The 21,471-nt window shown below is 46.9% G+C and overlaps 1 protein-coding gene and 1 long non-coding RNA gene across 21 annotated transcripts in view; one reads left to right on the top strand and one right to left on the bottom strand.

The window, feature by feature from the left end:
• LOC106601595 (dynamin-2) overlaps positions 1–21,471 on the top strand; it is a 47,746-nt gene that overhangs the window by 20,265 nt on the left and 6,010 nt on the right. For 3 of the 20 annotated variants that reach the window (XM_045720081.1, XM_045720074.1, XM_045720073.1), the window contains 20 exons: positions 2,324–2,397; positions 3,769–3,918; positions 4,148–4,351; positions 4,671–4,769; positions 4,889–5,049; positions 5,331–5,473; positions 5,561–5,696; positions 5,872–5,939; positions 6,513–6,651; positions 9,696–9,782; positions 10,171–10,241; positions 11,350–11,403; positions 11,623–11,674; positions 13,063–13,089; positions 15,886–15,996; positions 17,730–17,839; positions 18,050–18,164; positions 18,670–18,834; positions 20,253–20,476; positions 20,786–21,028. In XM_045720081.1, the coding sequence (XP_045576037.1) occupies positions 2,324–2,397; positions 3,769–3,918; positions 4,148–4,351; positions 4,671–4,769; positions 4,889–5,049; positions 5,331–5,473; positions 5,561–5,696; positions 5,872–5,939; positions 6,513–6,651; positions 9,696–9,782; positions 10,171–10,241; positions 11,350–11,403; positions 11,623–11,674; positions 13,063–13,089; positions 15,886–15,996; positions 17,730–17,839; positions 18,050–18,164; positions 18,670–18,834; positions 20,253–20,476; positions 20,786–21,028 (2,433 nt within the window). Of the gene's footprint in view, positions 1–2,323; positions 2,398–3,768; positions 3,919–4,147; positions 4,352–4,670; positions 4,770–4,888; positions 5,050–5,330; positions 5,474–5,560; positions 5,697–5,871; positions 5,940–6,512; positions 6,652–7,653; positions 7,793–9,695; positions 9,783–10,170; positions 10,242–11,349; positions 11,404–11,622; positions 11,675–12,836; positions 12,849–13,062; positions 13,090–15,885; positions 15,997–17,729; positions 17,840–18,049; positions 18,165–18,669; positions 18,835–20,252; positions 20,481–20,785; positions 21,029–21,471 lie in introns of those variants that run through there. The other 17 variants (XM_045720075.1, XM_045720077.1, XM_045720076.1 and 14 more) reach the window with 17 other exon arrangements.
• Positions 15,711–17,089, bottom strand: LOC123743415 (uncharacterized). Its single transcript, XR_006770186.1, has 2 exons — positions 16,827–17,089; positions 15,711–16,337 (listed from the first exon to the last, which is right to left on the bottom strand). It is a non-coding gene; the product is annotated as an uncharacterized lncRNA (long non-coding RNA).

Genomic DNA, 21,471 nt, shown 5'->3' with positions numbered 1-21,471 from the left:
GACCAAACCCTAACCCGGACGACGCTGGGCCAATTGTGCGTCGCCCTATGGGACTCGCAATCACGGCCGGTTGTGATACAGCCTGGAAATGAACCAGGGTCTGTAGTGACTCCTCTTGCACTGAGATGCAGTGCCTTAGACCGCTGCGCCACTTGGGAGCCCCAAAGTCAGGCTTGATGCTACAGCAGGCAGGCAGGCAGGGCCCCAGCCCAGAGCAGGAGAGTCCCGGGGAGAGGCAGGGTGTGGTGGCTGGTGGTTGTGGGGCATGGGTTCCCCTCTGAGAGATGACTCAATTGGGCTGTTGGGTTTGGAATGGTCCTGACTGGTGCCTGGTGATGGTCTGTCACTTTAAGAGGGAAACAGACATAATATACACTAGAAAGAAACAACAATAGGCAACGCTATGCACAGTTGCACATGGCCAGGCTAGTCTGCACTGTAGGCCCATGTTTCTGTCAGATTAAAGTTCAAATAAACTCAGCAAAAAAAAGAAACGTCCTCACTGTCAACTGTGTTTATTTTCAGCAAACTTAACATGTGTAAATATTTGTATGAACATAACAAGATTCAACAACTGAGACAAACTGAACAAGTTCCACAGACATGTGACTAACAGAAATTGGATAATGTGTCCCTGAACAAAGGGTGGGTCAAAAGTAAGTCAGTATCTGGTGTGGCCACCAGCTGCATTTAAGTGCTCCACATGGACTGCACCAGATTTGCCAGTTCTTGCTGTGAGATGTTACCCCACTCTTCCACCAAGGCAAGTTCCTGGACATTTCTGGGGGGAATGACCCTGTCCCGAGCCCTCACCCTCCGATCCAACAGGTCTCAGACGTGCTCAATGGGATTGAGATCCGGGCTCTTCGCTGGCCATGGCAGAACACTGACATTCCTGTCTTGCAGGAAATCATGCACAGTATGGCTGGTGGCATTGTCATGCTGGAGGGTCATGTCAGGATAAGCCTGCAGGAAGGGTACCACATGAGGGAGGAGGATGTCTTCCCTGTAACGCACAGCGTTGAGATTGCCTGCAATGACAACAAGCTCAGTCCGATGATGCTGTGACACACCGCCCCAGACCATGATGGACCCTCTACCTCCAAATCGATCCCGCTTCAAAGTACAGGCCTCGGTGTAACACTCATTCCTTCGACGATAAACGCGAATCCGACCACCACCCCTGGTGAGACAAAACCGCGACTCGTAAGTGAAGAGCACTTTTTGCCAGTCCTGTCTGGTCCATCGACGGTGGGTTTGTGCCCATAGGTGACGTTGTTGCCAGTGATGTCTGGTGAGGGCCTCTCTGTCCTGTCTCCCTGTAGCGCTGTCTTAGGCATCTCACAGTACGGACATTGCAATTTATTGCCCTGGCCCCATCTGCAGTCCTCATTCCTCCTTGTAGCATGCCTAAGGCACGTTCACATAGATGAGCAGGGACCCTTTTGGTGTTTTTCAGATTCATTAGAAAGATCTCTTTAGTGTCCTAAGTTTTCATAACTGTGACCTTAATTGCCTAAAGTTTGTAAGCTGTTTGTGTCTTAACGACCGTTCCACAGGTGCATGTTCATGAATTGTTTATGGTACATTGAACAAGCATGGGAAACAGTGTTTAAACTCTTTACAATGAAGATCTGTGAAGTTATTTGGATTTTTACTAATTGTCTTTGAAAGACAGGGTCCTGAAAAAGGCCCGCTTTCTTTTTTTTGCTGAGTTCATCTATGTTCAATGTGCACTGGCTCGGACTAATGAATCATCTTAATTGTCAGATAAGTGAATGTATTAAATGTACTTCAGCTCAATGTCAAGTATCAAGGCTACCGTGGACGTAATCTTATTTTAGGCGATATCTTACATATTAACACAGCCAGCTTGCAACACACACAATCACTTGAAATATTCAACTGAAAGTATGTGCCTCGCCTGGCTTCCTCATCAAGAGGCTCTCCCCTGTTCCTTCGTGCCGTGAGACCAGAGTGCATCGTTCTAAATCGCCACCTTACCGAAATCTATGTAACCATGACAACAAAGTGGCTGAGCAAATGAATTGATCTTCAGGGGCATCATGAGACCAAATTACTTTGTCACTTCTAATTTGTTGACAGACGGGTCATGAAGTGTTACATTTCCCCCTACTCATCTATTTCGCACAGGATATAGTGTGAGGAAATGGACCTTGAGTGTACTGAGTAATTTGACTTTCTGTTTTTTTTCTGTCTGTCTGGGGCTCGCCCCCTCACTTTCTTGGTCTCTCTTTCTCTCCCTCACTTAATACATTTTTCCTCTCTTCTTTCATTTCTCTCTTCTTTCTCTCTCTCTCAGGGATTTTCTTCCTCGAGGATCAGGCATAGTCACCCGTAGACCTCTGATCCTGCAGCTGTGCTTTAACAAAGCTGGTGAGTCTGAATTCTCATACAACCATGGCCTTGTCTGTCCTCTCATTGCTGCTGCCATGGACCTGCCTCCTCCTCTCAGCAACACTGTCTGGTGCCTGGTAAAGACTTTCTTCTCTCTCTGTCTCTCTCTCTGTCTCTCTGTGTCTCTCTCTCTCTGTGTCTCTCTGTCTCTCTGTGTCTCTGTCTCTCTCTGTGTCTCTGTCTCTCTCTGTGTCTCTGTCTCTCTCTGTGTCTCTGTCTCTCTCTGTGTCTCTCTCTCTCTGTGTCTCTGTCTCTCTCTGTGTCTCTGTCTCTCTCTCTCTCTCTGTCTCTCTCTCTCTGTCTCTCTCTCTCTCTCTCTCTCTCTGTGTCTCTCTCTCTCTGTGTGTCTCTGTCTCTCTCTCTCTCTCTGTGTCTCTCTCTCTCTCTGTGTCTCTCTCTCTCTGTGTGTGTCTCTGTCTCTCTCTCTCTCTCTCTCTCTCTCTCTCTATCTGTGTCTCTCTGTGTGTCTCTCTCTCTCTCTCTGTGTCTCTCTGTGTCTCTATCTGTGTCTATCTCTGTCTATCTGTGTCTATCTGTGTCTCTCGCTGTGTCTGTCTGTGTCGCTCGCTCGCTCTCTGTGTGTCTGTCTCTCGCTCGCTCTGTGTCGCTCGCTCTGTGTGTCTGTGTCTCGCTCGCGCTCTCTCTCTGTCTGTGTCTCGCTCGCGCTCTGTCTGTGTCTCGCTCGCGCTCTCTCTCTGTCTGTGTCTCGCTCGCTCTCTCTCTCTGTCTGTGTCTCGCTCGCTCTCTCTCTCTGTCTGTGTCTCGCTCGCTCTCTCTCTCTGTCTGTGTCTCGCTCGCTCTCTCTCTCTGTCTGTGTCTCGCTCGCTCTCTCTCTCTGTCTGTGTCTCGCTCGCTCTCTCTCTGTCTGTGTCTCGCTCGTCGCTCTGTCTGTGTCTCGCTCGCGCTCTCTCTCTCTGTCTGTGTCTCGCTCGCTCTCTCTCTCTGTCTGTGTCTCGCTCGCTCTCTCTCTCTGTCTGTGTCTCGCTCGCTCTCTCTCTCTGTCTGTGTCTCGCTTCGCTCTCTCTCTCTGTCTGTGTCTCGCTCGCTCTCTCTCTCTGTCTGTGTCTCGCTCGCTCTCTCTCTCTGTCTGTGTCTCGCTCGCTCTCTCTCTCTGTCTGTGTCTCGCTCGCTCTCTCTCTCTGTCTGTGTCTCGCTCGCTCTCTGTCGCTCTGTGTGTCTGTCTCTCGCTCGCTCTGTGTCGCTCGCTCTGTGTGTTTGTGTCTCGCTCGCTCTCTCTCTCTGTCTGTGACTCGCTCGCTCTCTCTCTCTCTCTGTTTCTCGCTCGCTCGTTCTCTCTCGCTCGCTCTCTGTCTCGCTTGCTCGCTCTCTCTCTCTGTGTCGTGTCTGTAGAGTATGCAGAGTTCCTACACTGTAAAGGGAGGAAGTTTGTGGACTTTGAGGAGGTCCGGGCGGAGATCGAGGCAGAGACAGACAGGATCACAGGCTCCAACAAGGGCATCTCCCCCATCCCCATCAACCTCCGGGTCTACTCCCCTAACGGTAATGCTCACCAACAGTTATTCATTTGGTGTTCATTTTAACATATGCATGCACACAAACACGCGCATGCACACATAAAAGCGCAGCAAACACTTGCATTCATGTATCAACCTCTCAAAGAAACTACCTTCGCCATGCCATACAAGGACATCTATACACAATGTAACACACATGCAGTCTCAATGGCAACAGTCATAACATTCTCCCTCCCCGTCCATCTCGCCCTCAGTGCTAAACCTGACTCTGATCGACCTCCCGGGGATGACTAAGGTGGCAGTGGGGGACCAGCCGCTGGACATAGAGCACCAGATCAGGGACATGCTGCTGCAGTTCATCACCAAGGAGAGCTGCCTCATCCTGGCCGTCACCCCCGCCAACCAGGACCTGGCCAACTCAGACGCCCTCAAGATCGCCAAGGAGGTGGACCCACAGGGTAAGGGACTAGCCTAGTGGTGCTGTACTGGTACTCTATTGGTTCTCTATTGGAGCTCCCAGGACCAAAGGATGAGGATGGGCACTTGATTTCTGGGTGGTGTTCATTTGGTTCCACCAAATAGACTGAAACATTGACGCACTACCTGGACTTGTCCAATAAGAAACGCTAATTGATCTTTTTTTCCCCCATTGTTTTTCCTACTGAACAACTGTGTTGAATTGAAGGAGATGAGGAATGGAAGTCTGGGTGGATGGTGGACAGGTAGTAGTCAGGATTAATATGATGAGATTGTTTTTGACTGTTTGGTTCTGTTCAGGTCTGCGCACTATTGGCGTGATCACAAAGCTGGACCTGATGGACGAAGGGACGGATGCTAAAGACATCCTGGAGAACAAACTGCTACCTCTGCGTAGAGGTGAGGGGAGACACACACACACACACACACACACACACACACACACACACACACACACACACACACACACACACACACCTCATTGACTGCAGAGGAATAAGTGTGCGCTCTCTCTCCAGGCTATATCGGCGTGGTGAACCGCAGTCAGAAGGACATAGACGGCAGGAAGGACATCCGCGCTGCGCTGGCTGCTGAGAGGAAGTTCTTCCTGTCTCACCCGGGCTACAGACACATGGCCGAGCGCATGGGCACCCCACACCTGCAGAAACAACTAAACCAGGTGAGAGAGTACTCAACGTTCACCTTTCTGTTATTCTACACTGATGTTCTAGTCTGACTTCCAGATCAGTTTTTTTGCTTTCTTGTGAACTCTGAGAGACGGCACCAACAGATCTTAAACCAGGCTATAATGTTCCTTGAAACTCACTTGCTCTTTCATTCACTATACATTCTCTCCCCTCCTATTCGCCTTCTCACTCATTCTATCCCTTCCATTTCTCCTTCTCCCTCCCTCCTCCTCCCTCACTCATGGTGTCCCCCTCTCTCTCTCTCTCTCCTCAGCAACTGACCAACCACATCAGGGACACTCTGCCTGGGCTGCGCAGTAAGCTGCAGAGCCAGGTCCTCTCCCTGGAGAAAGAGGTGGAGGAGTACAAGAACTTCCGTCCCGACGACCCCACACGCAAGACCAAGGCCCTGCTGCAGTGAGTAGAGGACACCTACACACACCACCACCACCACCATGATGAGTAGCTCCAGAGTTGACCCTGACTCTCTGTCTTTCTCCCCAGGATGGTGCAGCAGTTTGGGGTGGACTTTGAGAAGCGTATCGAGGGCTCTGGGGACCAGGTGGACACAGCGGAGCTGTCGGGCGGTGCCAAAATCAACCGGATCTTCCACGAGCGCTTCCCCTTCGAGCTGGTCAAGGTGAGCGCTGTGGTCTCAATACTCACTGTCACAATATTTCTACAAGAGAAGTTCATCTGCCTGCTTGACTGTTTTGACCACAGTAGATAGACTTGTTTAGAAGTGTGAATTTTAGAGTGCAGAATGGATGAACAGTTTTTCTATTGTTTGTTCTTCTCTCTTTTCTCTCTCTCAGATTGTGTTTGATGAGAAGGAGTTGAGGAGGGAGATCAGTCATGCCATCAAGAATGTCCATGGTGTCAGGCAAGTGGAGGAGAGGGGCCGTCCTGTCTTCCCACCACCATCACTTTTCAGCTCTTTCCTCTTCACTGTCAACCCTCTCTGTTTCCTCCTTTCATGTAAAACTCACACACAGCATGCTTAGCAATCACTGAATTGCCCACAGATCACTCTCCCACAGAACGGCCTATCATACACTCAAATGGTTGTTGTTCGATGTGAAATCTAAACCCATTTAATCTTCCCCCACTCCTTCCTCCCCACCTCTACTTGTCTGTAATATCTTGCTTGTTATTTCCTTGTGCATACATCAATCACTGATTTGTGTGCTGTTTCGTGTTTGATAACCTTGGTCTGCTCTCTCTTCCTTATTTCTGTCTGTCAATGTCTGTTTTAGTATCTTTTTTTTTTATTTTTTTTTTATATGTACTGTTCTCATTGTCTGGACTGACTCGTCGATCTGCTTTTCTGTTTGTCTGTTATCTCTCTGGACAATAACTTGTCTGTCGTCCCTACCTCTGTCTGTTTTTTTTTGTCCCCGTCTGTCCGTCTCCTTATCTCTGTCCCCCCCCCGTCTGTGTCTTTGTGCGTCCTCAGAACGGGCCTGTTCACTCCCGACCTGGCGTTTGAGGCCATTGTGAAAAAGCAGATCATTAAGCTGAAAGAGCCCTGTATCAAATGTATCGACCTTGTCATTCAGGAGCTCATCAACACAGTCAGGCAGTGCACCAACAAGGTACTGCAGCCTGGTGTCCAGACTCGCGTCCTGTCCCGACCCAGCCTGGCCACAAGGGGGCGACACTGAGGGGGGCACAACACTGACCCACTCTGCTCCACAACAGCTGTCCATCCATGGCCTCTGTGACCCTTTAGATAGCACAACTAGGGCCCAGAGATTTTCCAGTCAGGTCATGTAGTTAGTTAGTAAATAAAAACTCCTGGCCCTAATCAGAACGTCTACAGTGTAACCACCCGGGGGCTCCTGAGTGGCGCAGCGGTCTAAGGCACTGCATCTCAGTTGAAATCCAGGCTGTATCACAACCGGCCGTGATTAGGAGTCCCATAGGGCGGCGCACAATTGGCCCAGCGTCGCCAGGGTTTGGCTGGTATAGGCCGTCATTGTAAATAAGAATTTGTTAAATAAATCAAATAAAAACACGCTATACACACTTGTATAGTGTAGATGTAGTGTGGTGTATGTCCAGAGGACTGGATGGTGCAGATATGGGTACAGTTTGACTCCCCCTCAGCCCGCCACGGCTGGCCTGTGTGCCAGGTGCCGCTGTCGTGTTTTGTGACAGTTGTGGTGTTGTCGTCATGGAGACGGGATGGTTAGGGATGGCCATTCCCCGAGCATCACTGGTCTCACATGGACAAGCTGCAGGTCTCATCTGTCTAAGAATGATACACACTTAGGACTGACATAGCTAGGCTGTTAGTTATGTGGGTACTGTGAGTTGAATATGTACCCACATATCTATATTATATACCTAGTTTGAGAAGAACTGCCCTGTCAAGAGAAGAGGATGTGAAAGCCTGCGGCTTGTCCTTACCTTCTTGCTTTACTTGTATTTCTAGAGACTAGAGATTTCTAGTTTGACAACTAACTAAACTAAGAATCTTCTTGTTTTTCTTTCTTTCCTGTATTTCTCTCTCTCTCGCCTCTGTTGTAATTTCTCTGTCTATCCCTCTCTCTCTATGCTGCCCCCCTACACTACACTCCCCCGTACCCCCTCAGAACGGGGTTGTTCACCCCTGACCTGGCCTTCGAGGCCATAGTCAAAAAGCAGATCCTCAAACTGAAAGAGCCCAGCCTGAAATGTGTGGATCTGGTGGTGTCTGAGCTGACCGCGCTCGTCATGAAGTGTTCTGTCAAGGTAACCAAGAGCAGACTCACCCCTCACAGGAAAGAGGGGGGAAAGAAGGAGAGAGAGAGAGAGTGTTCCGGAGCGTATCATCTCTGTGATTGAATGCCCGTCCCTGTTCCCCTCGCACCTCTCCTCCACCGCGCTCCAATCAGCAACCTATCCTAATGAAATCATCCCCCACGCCATCTCTCCTCAGTGCCTGGATTGTGTGTGTGTCCCTCCCTCGCCACGCACATCCTCTCCTTTTGTCCAAGCCACACGTGTCCGATCAAGCATTGACTTGCAAATCACGTCTGAATTTTAAGCAGCGCGTCTTAACTTCCTTTCAGCATCCCCTCTCCTCACCCGTGCCACCGTTTGATTTGAGGACATTAAGACTGATTCTCCATCTGCCTCCTCCATCCCCATTTCCCCTCCTCCTCAAGACCCAGACCTCTGTCTATCAGAACATCAGAGCCCAGATCTCCAGAGCTATATATATATATGTGTATGTATACATGTCCTGCAGAGCTCCAGGGCTATAAGGCTATGCTCCCTCACTGACCCAGCACTGCACCATTGATATTATTCTGTCTGCCTAACCGGATGGAAATGCAACATGAGGGAAACAATATAAATATCTGCTGGCGGTCTGTGCCGGGGGTTGCCATAGCAACAGTGCTGCTCAACAACCATGCCATCTTGTGGATGGAGGGGGGAATTGCATTTCAAAGACCCACCACCGTCCATCCCTTTCACTGTCACTCTACCTCTGGTATTAGTTCAGCTGAAGAAAGGATCGTCCTTCACTCTGTCCTTCACCCTCTTCTTCTTCATTCTCCTGATCTGTTCTTCACTAACATGAAATAATATCAGCGATCACCGTCAGCTTGGAATGATTGTTTACTGTCACAGGAAAACAATAGTGTCAACTGTAAGTTAACTTACTTTCTTTGTTTTTTAACGTTGAATGATCTAATTTCCTAAATGTTTCTATGTATTTTATCCATTGATCCATTTAAAGGTTGACTCCAGTCAACTAGAGCTAATCATCATGACATGACTCCTCATGGTGTCCATCATGGTCATTCCCAGCTGAGGCTGAAAGCGCTGCCCTTATGCCATAGATCACAGACATTCATCCTGTGTGCATGCCCATTAAGGTGTGTGTGTGTGTGTGTGTGTGTGTGTGTGTGTGTGGTAGTCAATATGATTACTATATTCACTGCTGAATGCCTATGACCTTCCCCTATCCTGCACACTGAGTGTAAGAAACATTAAGAACACCTTCCTAATATTGAGTTGCACCCATTCTGACTTCAGAACAGCCTCAATTCATCAGGGCATGGACTCTACAAAGTGTAGAAAACGTTCCACAGGGATGCTGGCCCATGTTGACTCCAATGCTTCCCACAGTTGTGTCAAGTTGGCTGGATGTCCTTTGGGTGGTGGACCATTCTTGATACACACAGGAAACTGTTGAGCGTGAAAAACACAGCAGCGTTGCAGTTCTTGACACACAAACCAGTGCGCCTGGCACCTACTACCATAACCTGTTCAAGGGTACTTAAATATTTAGTCTTGCCCATTCACCCTCTGAATGGCACACATACACAATCTGTGTCTCAATTGTATCGAGGCTTAAAAATCCTTGAACCTGTTTCCTCTCGTCTACACTGATTGAAGTGGATTTAACAGGTGACATCAATAAGGGATCATAGCTGTCACCTGGATTCACCTGGCCAGTCTATCATGGAACGGGCAGGTGTTCCTAAAGTTTTGTCCACTCAGTGTATGTGCTTCATCTCCTGTCTGTTGTACATGTAAATGGAAGGTAGGTCTGCCTGGATAGTCATGCCAGAGTGTTAGTGTATGCTAGTGTTTCTCTGGGTCTATGTGGTCAGTGTTGCAGTTGTTTTGTATTACCTTGCAGCTGGGTTCCTACCCCCGGCTGAGAGAGGAGACCGAGAGGATCGTCACCACCTACGTCAGAGAGAGAGAGGGCAAGACCAAGGACCAGGTCAGTGCATTTAGGGCCTGTCGGGGTAGGGGTGCTGACGTAGGATCAGTTCAGCCTTTTAGATCATAATGAATTAGATGATATGGTCAGGGGGACCTGATCCTAGATCAGCACTCCTACTCTGAGATGCTTTTTTAATTCAGGACCTGACCACTGACAGAGAAACACTCCCAACAGGAGAGTTTTAAGAAATATTATAAATATTATTCTCTATTTGAAATCAATTGTTTGTACTTGCCTTTCTTGCACTTGTCTTTTCTGTACTAGGACTGGCTTTGCTTGATTGTGATAGGTGGTTTGTAAATGACGTCTGTTCGACGACTAAATGAATGTAAATGTGATGTAAAATGAAGTCTATTGTCATAGTGAAGCTCTGTCTTCATTCTAGGTGATGCTGCTGATTGACATTGAGCTGTCCTACATCAACACCAACCACGAGGACTTTATAGGCTTCGCCAAGTATGAATCCTACTACCCCACCCACCACCCTAATACACCTCACCCTTTACCCAAGCACCCCTTCCCCTTGTGTCCCAGCTCCCAGCTGAAGGTGTGGTTGTGATGTAGTCCTGGGCACCAGACTAACTCACTACTGCCCAAAGCCAGATTTGTACTGTTTGCTGAACTGGGCATGGACTGAACTGAACTCTGCTGAAGATAGACTGGGTAGTCCCATAAGCTTGTGTGTCTGACTGCCTGTGCTTGATAGTTATTCCTACAGTAAGTGCCATTCCCTATAGACTTGAAACAATCAATACCTCAATCGCTGTTTGGCCACTTTATCACAGCCCCTAAAGACACTCACAGAGATCACTGTCGCTACAAACCACAATTTACCGCTACTTTTATCAGTATTACTGAGGGGCTGTATCTGTGGATCCTTGATCTGCATGCTGTAAACCAGCTGTGACTCAGTCAGTCTGATTGGTCCACCATGAAGGCAGATCAATGAACGTGGTTAGAACACTGTAGAATACGCTCTAGTGGAGCGGAGGCTAGGGGTCAGACAAGGTCGATCTAGCTGCATGGTCCGTCACGGTTAGTTCTGCCTCTAATGAGCTGAATCAATCATGCTAGGTTGTGCACCCTCCCTTTCTGACCCTGTCTCTCTGGATCTGTTTTGATTGCTTAGGGAGTGACCTGAGTGAGTTTATCTGTTGACTGCATTGGTTATTACTAATAACATGGTGTTTTGGAATCCTGAGTTCCTGCATCTTGCTAATAGGCCAGCCCTAGCCACTCATACTGGATGTCCTGCCAGAGCTGGACATGCGTTGACCTCTGCCCTCTACACTGTCTCCAGTGTAGCAATTACTATAGGATGCACAGCATGTAGCTAGCTGAGTTGAGTCTCTTCCATAGAAATATAATGACTGCTGTTTCTATGGTCTCTTCCCTCTGCCTGAGGTATGCATCTGATTGTGTAACATAGCATTGCCCCTTGCGGGTCTGAATGCCGTGCGGGTTCCTTTCCAATCATCCGCATGGAGAATGGGTTGATGGATTGATGAGAAGTGTTTTCAGGTAGGTAGGGGTGGTAACTTGTCTCTCGTGGCGTCACTTTCAGTCTTGACTTCAGAAGGCACGATGATGGTAGCCCACCAGGGTACGGCAACAACAGGTGGGCTGTCACGAATCGGGTGTCCCTGTTCCTCTCCGCCCGTTCCCCCAGACCCCACTCCCACTGTTCCCACGGCTATGTTTGATAACTTGAATTGTAGGACAGGTTTGATAGCTGTTAAACGATTTGATTGATCAATACACATTATTACCCAAACATTGTTGATGCTGATTGTGATTTTGAATTGTGGTTCCTTCTGAACCTGTCCTTTTCTAACAGTGCCCAGCAGAGAAATACACATCAGAACAAGAAGAGGGCCATTCCCAACCAGGTACACTTTGTCCCTCCTCCTCCCACCCTCTTACTTACCCAGCCCTCCCAATCTGATCAACCCCCAGATTCAGCTGCCCCAGACTGACACTTCCCCCTCGATCATATTTACATGTTGTAACAGACCTGACCTCTGACCCTATGCTACCAATTAATATACTCAACTACTAGTAACCTAACCTGACACTTACAACCTAACAGCACTTATTTACGTAAGCATAAGTAGCTTCAAGATAACAACTGCAAATCATGGCCAAATACCATCCTGTCTTTAAGTCAGATGTTCATTTTACTCCTTGGCCACTGTGTTATAAACCTGGCACCTCTCTTCCTGTGTCATCCAAACAGTTCTAAAAGTGTTTTGAAGTCTCTGCTTTATTGATGTGATATCTAAATACCTGAAATCATGTGACTATGTTATGTCAGCTTCAATGTCATCAACACTTATAGAGTGCACTTCTCAGGTTCCTGGAAACCTAGTAAGGGTACATATTTTGTAGGATATGCATTACATCCTATAGAAATACCTCCTAACACTGTATTTCAGCGAGGGGAGAGTTGCCCTAGACTAGAGTCATTCAAGCCCTCCCTGCTTCCCTGCACAGGAAATGAACAGCTATGTTTCTACTACAACTATCACTACTTTATCACTATTTGCACGGCACTACAACACAACCAAGGCATGATACCCAACAGCAAAGCAACAATCATAGAATTGTTTTATGTTTTTCAACTAACCCAAGCACTTTTTGTATTGTAATTCAGATTGTGCATGGGACCCAGCTTCGCTCAATGAAGCAACCAATATCAAATAACCGATGTGTGGTACTTGAAGGAAATCTAATCGCATGTAACTCTTGTTCTCTTGCTCCCTCTCTCTCCATCTCTCACTGTCTCCATCTTTTCTCTCCTTCCATCTTTGTTTATTTGTTTGTTTCTTTGTTTCTTTCTGGCTGTCTCATGGATTCCTTCCATTTCTGTCTCTCACCTTCAAACCTTTCATTCTACCATTTCAAATGTGTCCTCCCCCCCCCCCCCCAAACTCCTCCCCTTACCCATTTTCCCACTCCCTGGCTTGCTTGCTTCCCCCTTTTCCCCGGTCTATGATTTATCCTGCCATCTTTTGCCCTAACCACTCCCCAACCCCCCTCCCATCCCTGCAGGGTGAGATTCTGGTAAGTACCCCACAGATCCAAGCCACACCCTGTTAGGAGTCAGCAGGGGTCACCAGAGCAGGAGAACTGAGGCCAGACATCTGACACTTAGGAAAGAATGGGGGGTTATAGGAATTGGTGTTATGACAACTTGTTCCAGGTCACTCCTTTGTACAGAACTCCTCTTCAAAATGATGAGCTGTTTTTTTCTCGTAATATCTTCCCTACTCCACAGGGACTGAGAGAGGGCGAGCAGGAGAAGGTAGTAGAGTCTCGACTTATGGCAAACCGGAGATCAATCAGAATCGTATCGTAGAGATGTAATTCTCATCGGCTTTACCCTTACCCGTAATCGGTAACGGCTTTCTCAATAACATCCAGGTTATGCTCAATAATTATTGGTTTCACTTAACAAGACAGCAATTGTCTTTAATTGGACAAGTAGATAGAATATTACTAACATTTACTCTTTACTCTCAAACCTGTTGAAACCATTTCTGTCCAAGCACAGGCAGAATTGTTACATTTTATGTCACGTTCTTGAACCACACTGAAGTGTAATGTCATGATTCCCTGTGAAAGACTATGGGAGAGTTGGGAGGATGTGAGAGTGGCTGGTGTCAGTTCTCCTGCTTTTGGTCCTTACCCATGCTGCCCTGTCCAGGGGTTTAACTAGTGAGCGCCACAGTTTGCCTTGCTGTCGAAGGGTCCTGAACATTCCAGGGATGGGGGGAGGAGACATGAATCACCAACAATCATACACTAGATGTTCACATTTTCATCCTTTTGGTGTCATTGAAATCTCCTCTTGATGTTTTCTCTCTTTAACTTATCGTGGCATGTCAACTTCCCACAACTCAATATTCCAATCATCACTATAACAATATGTTAGTAGCACACCTCACAACTGTCCACAAACCATTCTGGGTGGGACCCGTGACTGTCATTCCAATCAGGGACCAGAGGGTGGCAGTAGAGGGTAGAAGGGCATGGGGGGGGGGCGTCATGATTCAATCAATGATTATCATTTACATCAAATAACTCTGATCAAATATGGTTTTGAAGTAATATAAATTGGGTTTAATAATGATTTGGAATGTGTATATATCCATACATCTAATGTATCAATGTTTGATTTACCAGCTGGTGGAAGACCTAAAATAATGTTTACTTTAGAAATGAGGGATTTCAATGTAGGGAAGCTTTTGACAGGAATTGAGGCAATGATGCCATCAAGTGGCCTAACTTTTCTAGAGATAATAACCTGAACATTAGATGTAGCTGAAGATAGAACAGGCTAAATGTCTTTCTTTAGTCATCACTGACCTATCCTGCATGTCAGGGCTTCTGTTTATACAGTGATGAAAGAAGTGTCATGGCATTAAAAGCATCTCACTATCCCTATTCTGTCACCTCACACTCCTCTTGTCTGTCTCTCACTTTCAACACTTACGACACTGACCACTGACTGCCAGCCAGGTTTTTAAAAATAACATTCTCATTAAAGAAGGGTGTAAGGCAATTCCTCGCCAAGGCAAACTGAGAATGTAGCCAACTCCTATGTTACAGCCTCTTCCTCTCTCATTTCTTTTGCTACTTTCCCACATAATTTCCCCCGGTCATAAACCCCAATCAGTCTTTAAGACACAGGAGAGGGAGAGAGAGGTTGATGTTCTCTCTGTCTTATCAGCATAGCTTGACAGTATCCTTGTCCAAGCTTGATATCTGCTGCCCCTGATGGTTCTTTGTAATGGCACTAACAAGGGGTACTACGACCAGGGGCCAGCAGCCCCCTAGGTATCTGACGAGGTACTGCAGGGGGTCCCAAAAAAAGTGATTTTTATTTAAAGGTTTTTATGAATATCGCTAGCAACAGAATAAGCAAATGTTGAATTACATGCAGTAGAAAATAAGAGTATCTTTCTGATGTCAACTTTATTTTTCAACTCCTAATATTGAACAGATTACACTCATTAAAGATAATTACACTCACTGTGTCTGACATAGGCTTTGAAACAGCACCTGTGACTAGACTACCACTGTGGAAAGTGCTGCTGGCTGCTGCAAAGCTTTGTTGACTTGGACATACATTTTTGGCCAGACATGGCTAACCTTTGTGAGAACAGTTGTTCTTAGCGAAAATGTGTTTGGAGTTACCTTTTTTATCGAATAGGCTGTTAGTTTACACTTCCTCTTCCAGTTATAATGTGGGGAGGTCAAAACAATGAAAAACTATTTACCAAATCTATTCATTTTCAAATGTTATTACTTCTGCTTGACATTATCATTCACCTGATAAGACAAGTCGTGAAAACAATGTTTGCTAACTTAGGATGGGGTTGTCACTTTTATTTTTTTCATCCCTCTCTCTCTACCCGTCCACTCCGTGAGCTGTGGCTCAGTCTACCCGTCTCCACTGTCTCTGCATATCGCTGTATTCCTCTCCCACAGTCTGGCCCTCCTCTTGCCTCTCCATCTCCCTATCTCCTGTTCCTTAGATAGGTGTTTAGCCTCCTACAGTGCCCTACACTGGAGTGTATGTCTGATGACTCTGCCCAGTTAACCCACTAACCCTAGTCTGTTTTGGCTAACCGTGTATAGGCTAGCTTTTACTGACCCGCTCACTCTAACATACCACCGCCGACCCCTGACCCTGGTCTGGATGCCCCATGTTAGTTCGAGGTTTCTGTTTTAATCTCCACCCCTTCAGTTAGTCATCCTTTCTGAATAATACTTTTGTATGCTTACTGTATACATCAGGGATCATGTTCAGAAACATTGTTTAAATTGTAAATCTTTGTACTCAGAATAGAAGAGTTAATTTAGAGTATGTAGAACATCTTAGTGCTTATATTGGTAAGACAGTATCAACCAAAACTCACACTGAGTACCCAGGTAAGGTTTTTATTGGTCAGTTAAGTTAGTCATATCACAAGATCTCCAGGAGGTAAATCATGAGTACTTTAATGATGTGTTTTCCCTCCATCCTCCCGGTATACCTTGTCCCCCACCACCCCTCGCTCCCCTGTTTCCCCCACCCCTATCTCTCCCCTAACAGGTGATCCGCAAAGGCTGGCTCACCATCAACATCAGCATCATGAAGGGAGGCTCCAAGGAGTACTGGTTCATCCTGACCGCAGAGTCACTATCCTGGTACAAGGATGAGGAGGTGAGTGTCTAACGCTGGGTTAAGTACAATACAACACAAAATAATACAATACAAACTGCCAGAAAGATTCTGCTACGAGTCCATGGGCTGATATATGATCTGCATTGCATGTTCCCTCCTCCCTCATTGTCATGGTGGAGAATCAGATCCGGAGCCTCTCACTAGAGCCCCTGGTGGCCGGTGGTTAGATGTGTCCTGAGTGTGTGTCCCGGCCCAGCCTAACCAATGTGCAGACTACTGTTCAGCTTCAGCCTGATGAACAGGTAGTCTGAACACTGGGCAGGCGGGGGGGTGAGGAGGGGGGAAGGCCCGCGGGGTCGCTCCGGCTGCAGGTCACTGCCCTTGGGACAGGACAGAGGGGGGAGGTAGGAGGAAGGAGAGAGAGATGGAGGGAGAGTAAACATTCCTCTGATAAAGAAAGCAACCAAACTCAGACTGAGGTCCATAGATATATGACTAATTTAGTATGTTGATGTAATGGAGAGATGTTGAGCTTACAACTTTTTTTTAATAGAATTTGATCAACTTAAAGTTCCAACAGCCATTACTGTATTTACTTTGTGCACATTAACAAAAAGCAAAGTTTTTGGCCACTCTGTGTGACCACACACTACTCTCTACAGTCAGATTTCAAATGCTCTGTAGGCCATTTCAAAGGTTGTAAAATATATGGAAAAGGCATGTCGATAATACATATTTTATAATGTTTTAATGGAACAAAGTTGAAATAATATTAAAGAAATGAACCGAAGGCACTAGGGATCATCCAAGGAAAGTTAAACATTTACAGACGGATGCATTCGGAAATATAGTCTTACTTTTAAACGTACCATTAGTTCGGTCAGAGCAGCCCAGGCCTTGGCAAAGATGTCCCCTCTCTCAGCGAAACAAAAAGAGCTTCAAAAGACACCGCCGACCGCTGACCAGAGCTAAAGACAAACCTTTAACCTGTCACTCTGACTACGCCTCACAACAACTGGTACCGTTCAGTTTCTACCAGTCCTCTGTGGCGGAAAGAGCGAGAGAAAGAGAAAGTGCAGAAGAGAAAGAGAAGGAGCGAGGGAGGATGGTGGAAGCAAACTGACGTGGCAGGCCGGTTGAAATGTTCCAGCAGGGATCTGCCTTTGGAATTTGCAGGAAATCGTACTGGGTTACTGGGGGCGGGTTGGGGGGGTGGGTGGTGTGTGGGGGTGTGTGTTTGTCTTGGTTTGTGGTTGTATGCCACTTTCATGCGTCTATGTGTTTGAGTTTGCACAAGCACATGGGGGTTTGTATGTTTTCATGTGTGTGGTTATATATTTGTGTGTGTGTGTGTGTGTGTGTGTGTGTGAGACGAGGACATTGGCTTAGAATGATGTAACTGTTGGGACTGAGCGGCTCTCTGTTCTAGTGCAGACATAAACGCTTCCAGATGCTTCTCCTCAACAGTGCAAAGCTGGCATCCCTCCCCCATCTCTCTCCCCCATGCTCCTCCTCTCTCCCTCTCTTCTCACCAGCCTGGTGGTCTGGGTCTTATACAGAGGAAATGCATTCCACTCTGTCTGCTCATTGGTGGAGAAGCCTACTGTTGTATTCCATTGTTTTTCAAAGTTACCCATGAACAAGTTTGTTAATGGCTGTCTTCATAGCTTCCTCTTATTTGTGTACTTTAATGTTTTTAATGGCTTCAATGATTTCTTTGTCAAGATGTTATTGCTATGAGTTCAGATCGTCCCCCCCCCTCTGTGTTTTAGGAGAAAGAGAAGAAGTACATGCTGCCCCTAGATAACCTCAAGCTGAGGGATGTGGAGAAAGGCTTCATGTCCACCAAACACGTATTTGGCGTCTTCAACACTGAATCCAGGTCAGAGAAATGGATGTGTGTGTTGTGTATGTGTGTCCTGTTCTACAGAAGTCTGTCATCTCAATTCAGTCAATCAGGAAGTAAACTGACATTTAAATGTTACAAAATTCTCATCAAGAAGAATTGAGGGAAATTAATTTAGTGAATTGACAGAAATGAAATAGAATTTACACCCACCCTGATTGTGTTTGTGTTTTGCCATCCATCAAGCAGGAATGTGTATAAGGACCTGCGTCAGATTGAGCTGGCCTGTGACACCCAGGAGGACGTGGACAGTTGGAAGGCCTCCTTCCTGAGGGCTGGGGTCTACCCTGAGAAGGACCAGGTACTCAACCCAAACTCACTCAAATAGTCTTTGGGTCGTTTTCCCGGACACAGATGAAACCTAGTCCTGGACGGACGTAAGGACATGCTCAACAGAGATTCTCCATTGAAAGGGTTTGTAGTCCAGGACTAGGCTTCATCTGTGTCTGGTAAACCGACCCTTGAAGTTTGAATGTTAGCAGAAGCAGAGGTCAAACGAACGGCTGCATTGTGGTGACAGCCTTTTGATGAACACTAGTCATGCACCTGTACTTCTTGATGACTTCACTGATGATTGTCCTACTGCTTGTTTCTTCTCATGCACGCCAATTCATGATTCAAGGGAGATTATGAGGTACTAATATCAGAGCGATTGGATGTATGATTCACAATGGCATACATCTACCGCAAATGTATCCCAATGGCATGCAGTAGTATTATTTGCTATAGTGTATTGACCTCAAACACTCAGAGAACAGGTACGTGTGTCCTCACTCAGAGGTAACGTCTCTCTCTGTGTTCCCCAGGTGGACACTGAGGATACGGCCCCGTCAGAAACCTTCTCCATGGACCCCCAGCTGGAGAGGCAGGTGGAGACCATCCGTAACCTGGTGGACTCCTACATCGGCATCGTCAACAAGTCCATCAGGGATCTCATGCCCAAGACCATCATGCACCTCATGATCAACAGCGTGAGTGAAAAAAGCCTAGAGACGGTCTACACTTATCAGGCTCTGTCTTATAGCAGGGGATTCTATCAAATGGTGGTATGTCTTATAGCAGGGGATTCCATCAAATGGTGGTATGTCTTATAGCAGGGGATTCTATCAAATGGTGGTATGTCTTATAGCAGGGGATTCCATCAAATGGTGGTATGTCTTATAGCAGGGGATTCTATCAAATGGTGGTATGTCTTATAGCAGGGGATTCCATCAAATGGTGGTATGTCTTATAGCAGGGGATTCTATCAAATGGTGGTATGTCTTATAGCAGGGGATTCCATCAAATGGTGGTATGTCTTATAGCAGGGGATTCTATCAAATGGTGGTATGTCTTATAGCAGGGGATTCTATCAAATGGTGGTATGTCTTATAGCAGGGGATTCTATCAAATGGTGGTATGTCTTATAGCAGGGGATTCCATCAAATGGTGGTATGTCTTATAGCAGGGGATTCTATCAAATGGTGGTATGTCTTATAGCAGGGGATTCCATCAAATGGTTGTATGTCTTATAGCAGGGGATTCCATCAAATGGTGGTATGTCTTATAGCAGGGGATTCCATCAAATGGTGGTATGTCTTATAGCAGGGGATTCCATCAAATGGTGGTATGTCTTATAGCAGGGGATTCCATCAAATGGTGGTATGTCTTATAGCAGGGGATTCCATCAAATGGTTGTATGTCTTATAGCAGGGGATTCCATCAAATGGTTGTATGTCTTATAGCAGGGGATTCTATCAAATGGTGGTATGTCTTATAGCAGGGGATTCCATCAAATGGTGGTATGTCTTATAGCAGGGGATTCCATCAAATGGTGGTATGTCTTATAGCAGGGGATTCCATCAAATGGTGGTATGTCTTATAGCAGGGGATTCCATCAAATGGTTGTATGTCTTATAGCAGGGGATTCCATCAAATGATGGTATGTCTTATAGCAGGGGATTCCATCAAATGGTTGTATGTCTTATAGCAGGGGATTCCATCAAATGGTGGTATGTCTTATAGCAGGGGATTCCATCAAATGGTGGTATGTCTTATAGCAGGGGATTCTATCAAATGGTGGTATGTCTTATAGCAGGGGATTCTATCAAATGGTGGTATGTCTTATAGCAGGGGATTCCATCAAATGGTTGTATGTCTTATAGCAGGGGATTCCATCAAATGGTTGTATGTCTTATAGCAGGGGATTCCATCAAATGGTTGTATGCCAGCTTTGTGTACCTATGTGTTGACGTGTTTCCACAAGCGTTGGGGTGTTTGTGTTTTCTAGCATCACTGAAGATTGACTATTCAGTGACTCCATCTTTCCATGCAGACTAGTATGATGTGAAAGGAGTAGGACAGCACCGTTTCTCCGTAGTCGATGGTCTTCCTCTCCTCTCCTCCCCAGGCTAAGGACTTCATCCACTCAGAGCTGCTGGCCTACCTGTACTCGTCAGGTGACCAAAACAGCCTGATGGAGGAGTCAGCTGACCAGGCGCAGCGCCGCGACGAGATGCTCCGCATGTACCACGCCCTCAAGGAGGCACTGCACATCATCGGTGACATCACCACCACCACGGTGACGGTCCCCGTGCCGCCGCCCGTCAACGACAGCTGGATGCAGGAGGCCAGGTGAGAGGAGATTGTGTGTGTGTGTACACATTCACACATAAGGGATTTGTTGACTTTGACGTTAATGTGAATTGAGTGAATGTACCTTAAATTCTCTCAAATTCATGTAATGGAAGATGTTTTGATTCATCCATTGTCCCATGTGGGAACTAAAGGGGGTCACGTGGGAACAAAATAGTTTCATGTGTAAGAGACTACAGTCGACCAAAGCTTATTGTCGTGCAGTGTTTGTAAAATGTATATTTTATTGTCTGTCTGTTCTTTTTCCATTCCCCACACCTCTTTCTCTCTGTTCTCGTCTCTCTCCAGTCCTACCCCCCAGCGCCGCCCCCCGGCCGCAGCAGCCCCTCCCCCAAGCCGTCCTCCTGCAGTGAGTGGCCCAAGGCTAGGACCACCCCTCAACCCCTCCCCGGCGTTTGGGGGGCCCCCCATCCCCTCTCGCCCGGGCCCGCCGCCCATTAACGCCTTTGGCAGCAACAACCATCAGGACCCTTTCAGTGCCCCCCCACTGATCCCCTCTCGTCCCGCTCGCATCCCCCCTGGCGTGCCCAGGTAAGAGCACCTCCACCTCTCAGGAGGGAGCAGTACCTACCTACCTATCCTCACACAGGAATAATGTCTCCTCATCGACACTATATTAACCTGTGTAACCCTCTTTATTCATTGTTGAATTGCCAGGTTATCACTAACTGCAGCACCTGGCTCTGACTGTCTGTTGACGTCAATAGATGGATATAAGTTTCCTCCATCCCACCTTTCACATTACTACATTAACCTTTTCTCTACACGCTTCTCTTCCTTTCTCTTTCCTCTATCTTGGTTATCTTCTCTGTTTCATAAAGCCCATCTCTTAACTCCTCTCTCTTTTGTGCTCAGCTCCCTTTCTCTGTTTCTTCTGTTCTCCCTATCTCTCTCTGTGGGAGTGTTTCTCTCCATTCACGTCTCACGATCTCTCATCTGTTCTCCTGCTTGCTCTGTCTCTCTGGGTTTGTTTC

The sequence above is a fragment of the Salmo salar genome, chromosome ssa06 (genome assembly GCF_905237065.1).
Source record: "Salmo salar chromosome ssa06, Ssal_v3.1, whole genome shotgun sequence".
NCBI classification, from domain to species: domain Eukaryota; kingdom Metazoa; phylum Chordata; class Actinopteri; order Salmoniformes; family Salmonidae; genus Salmo; species Salmo salar.
The sequence above is the reverse complement of the archived record's forward strand: the minus strand, read 5'-3'. Positions and strand labels throughout refer to the sequence as shown.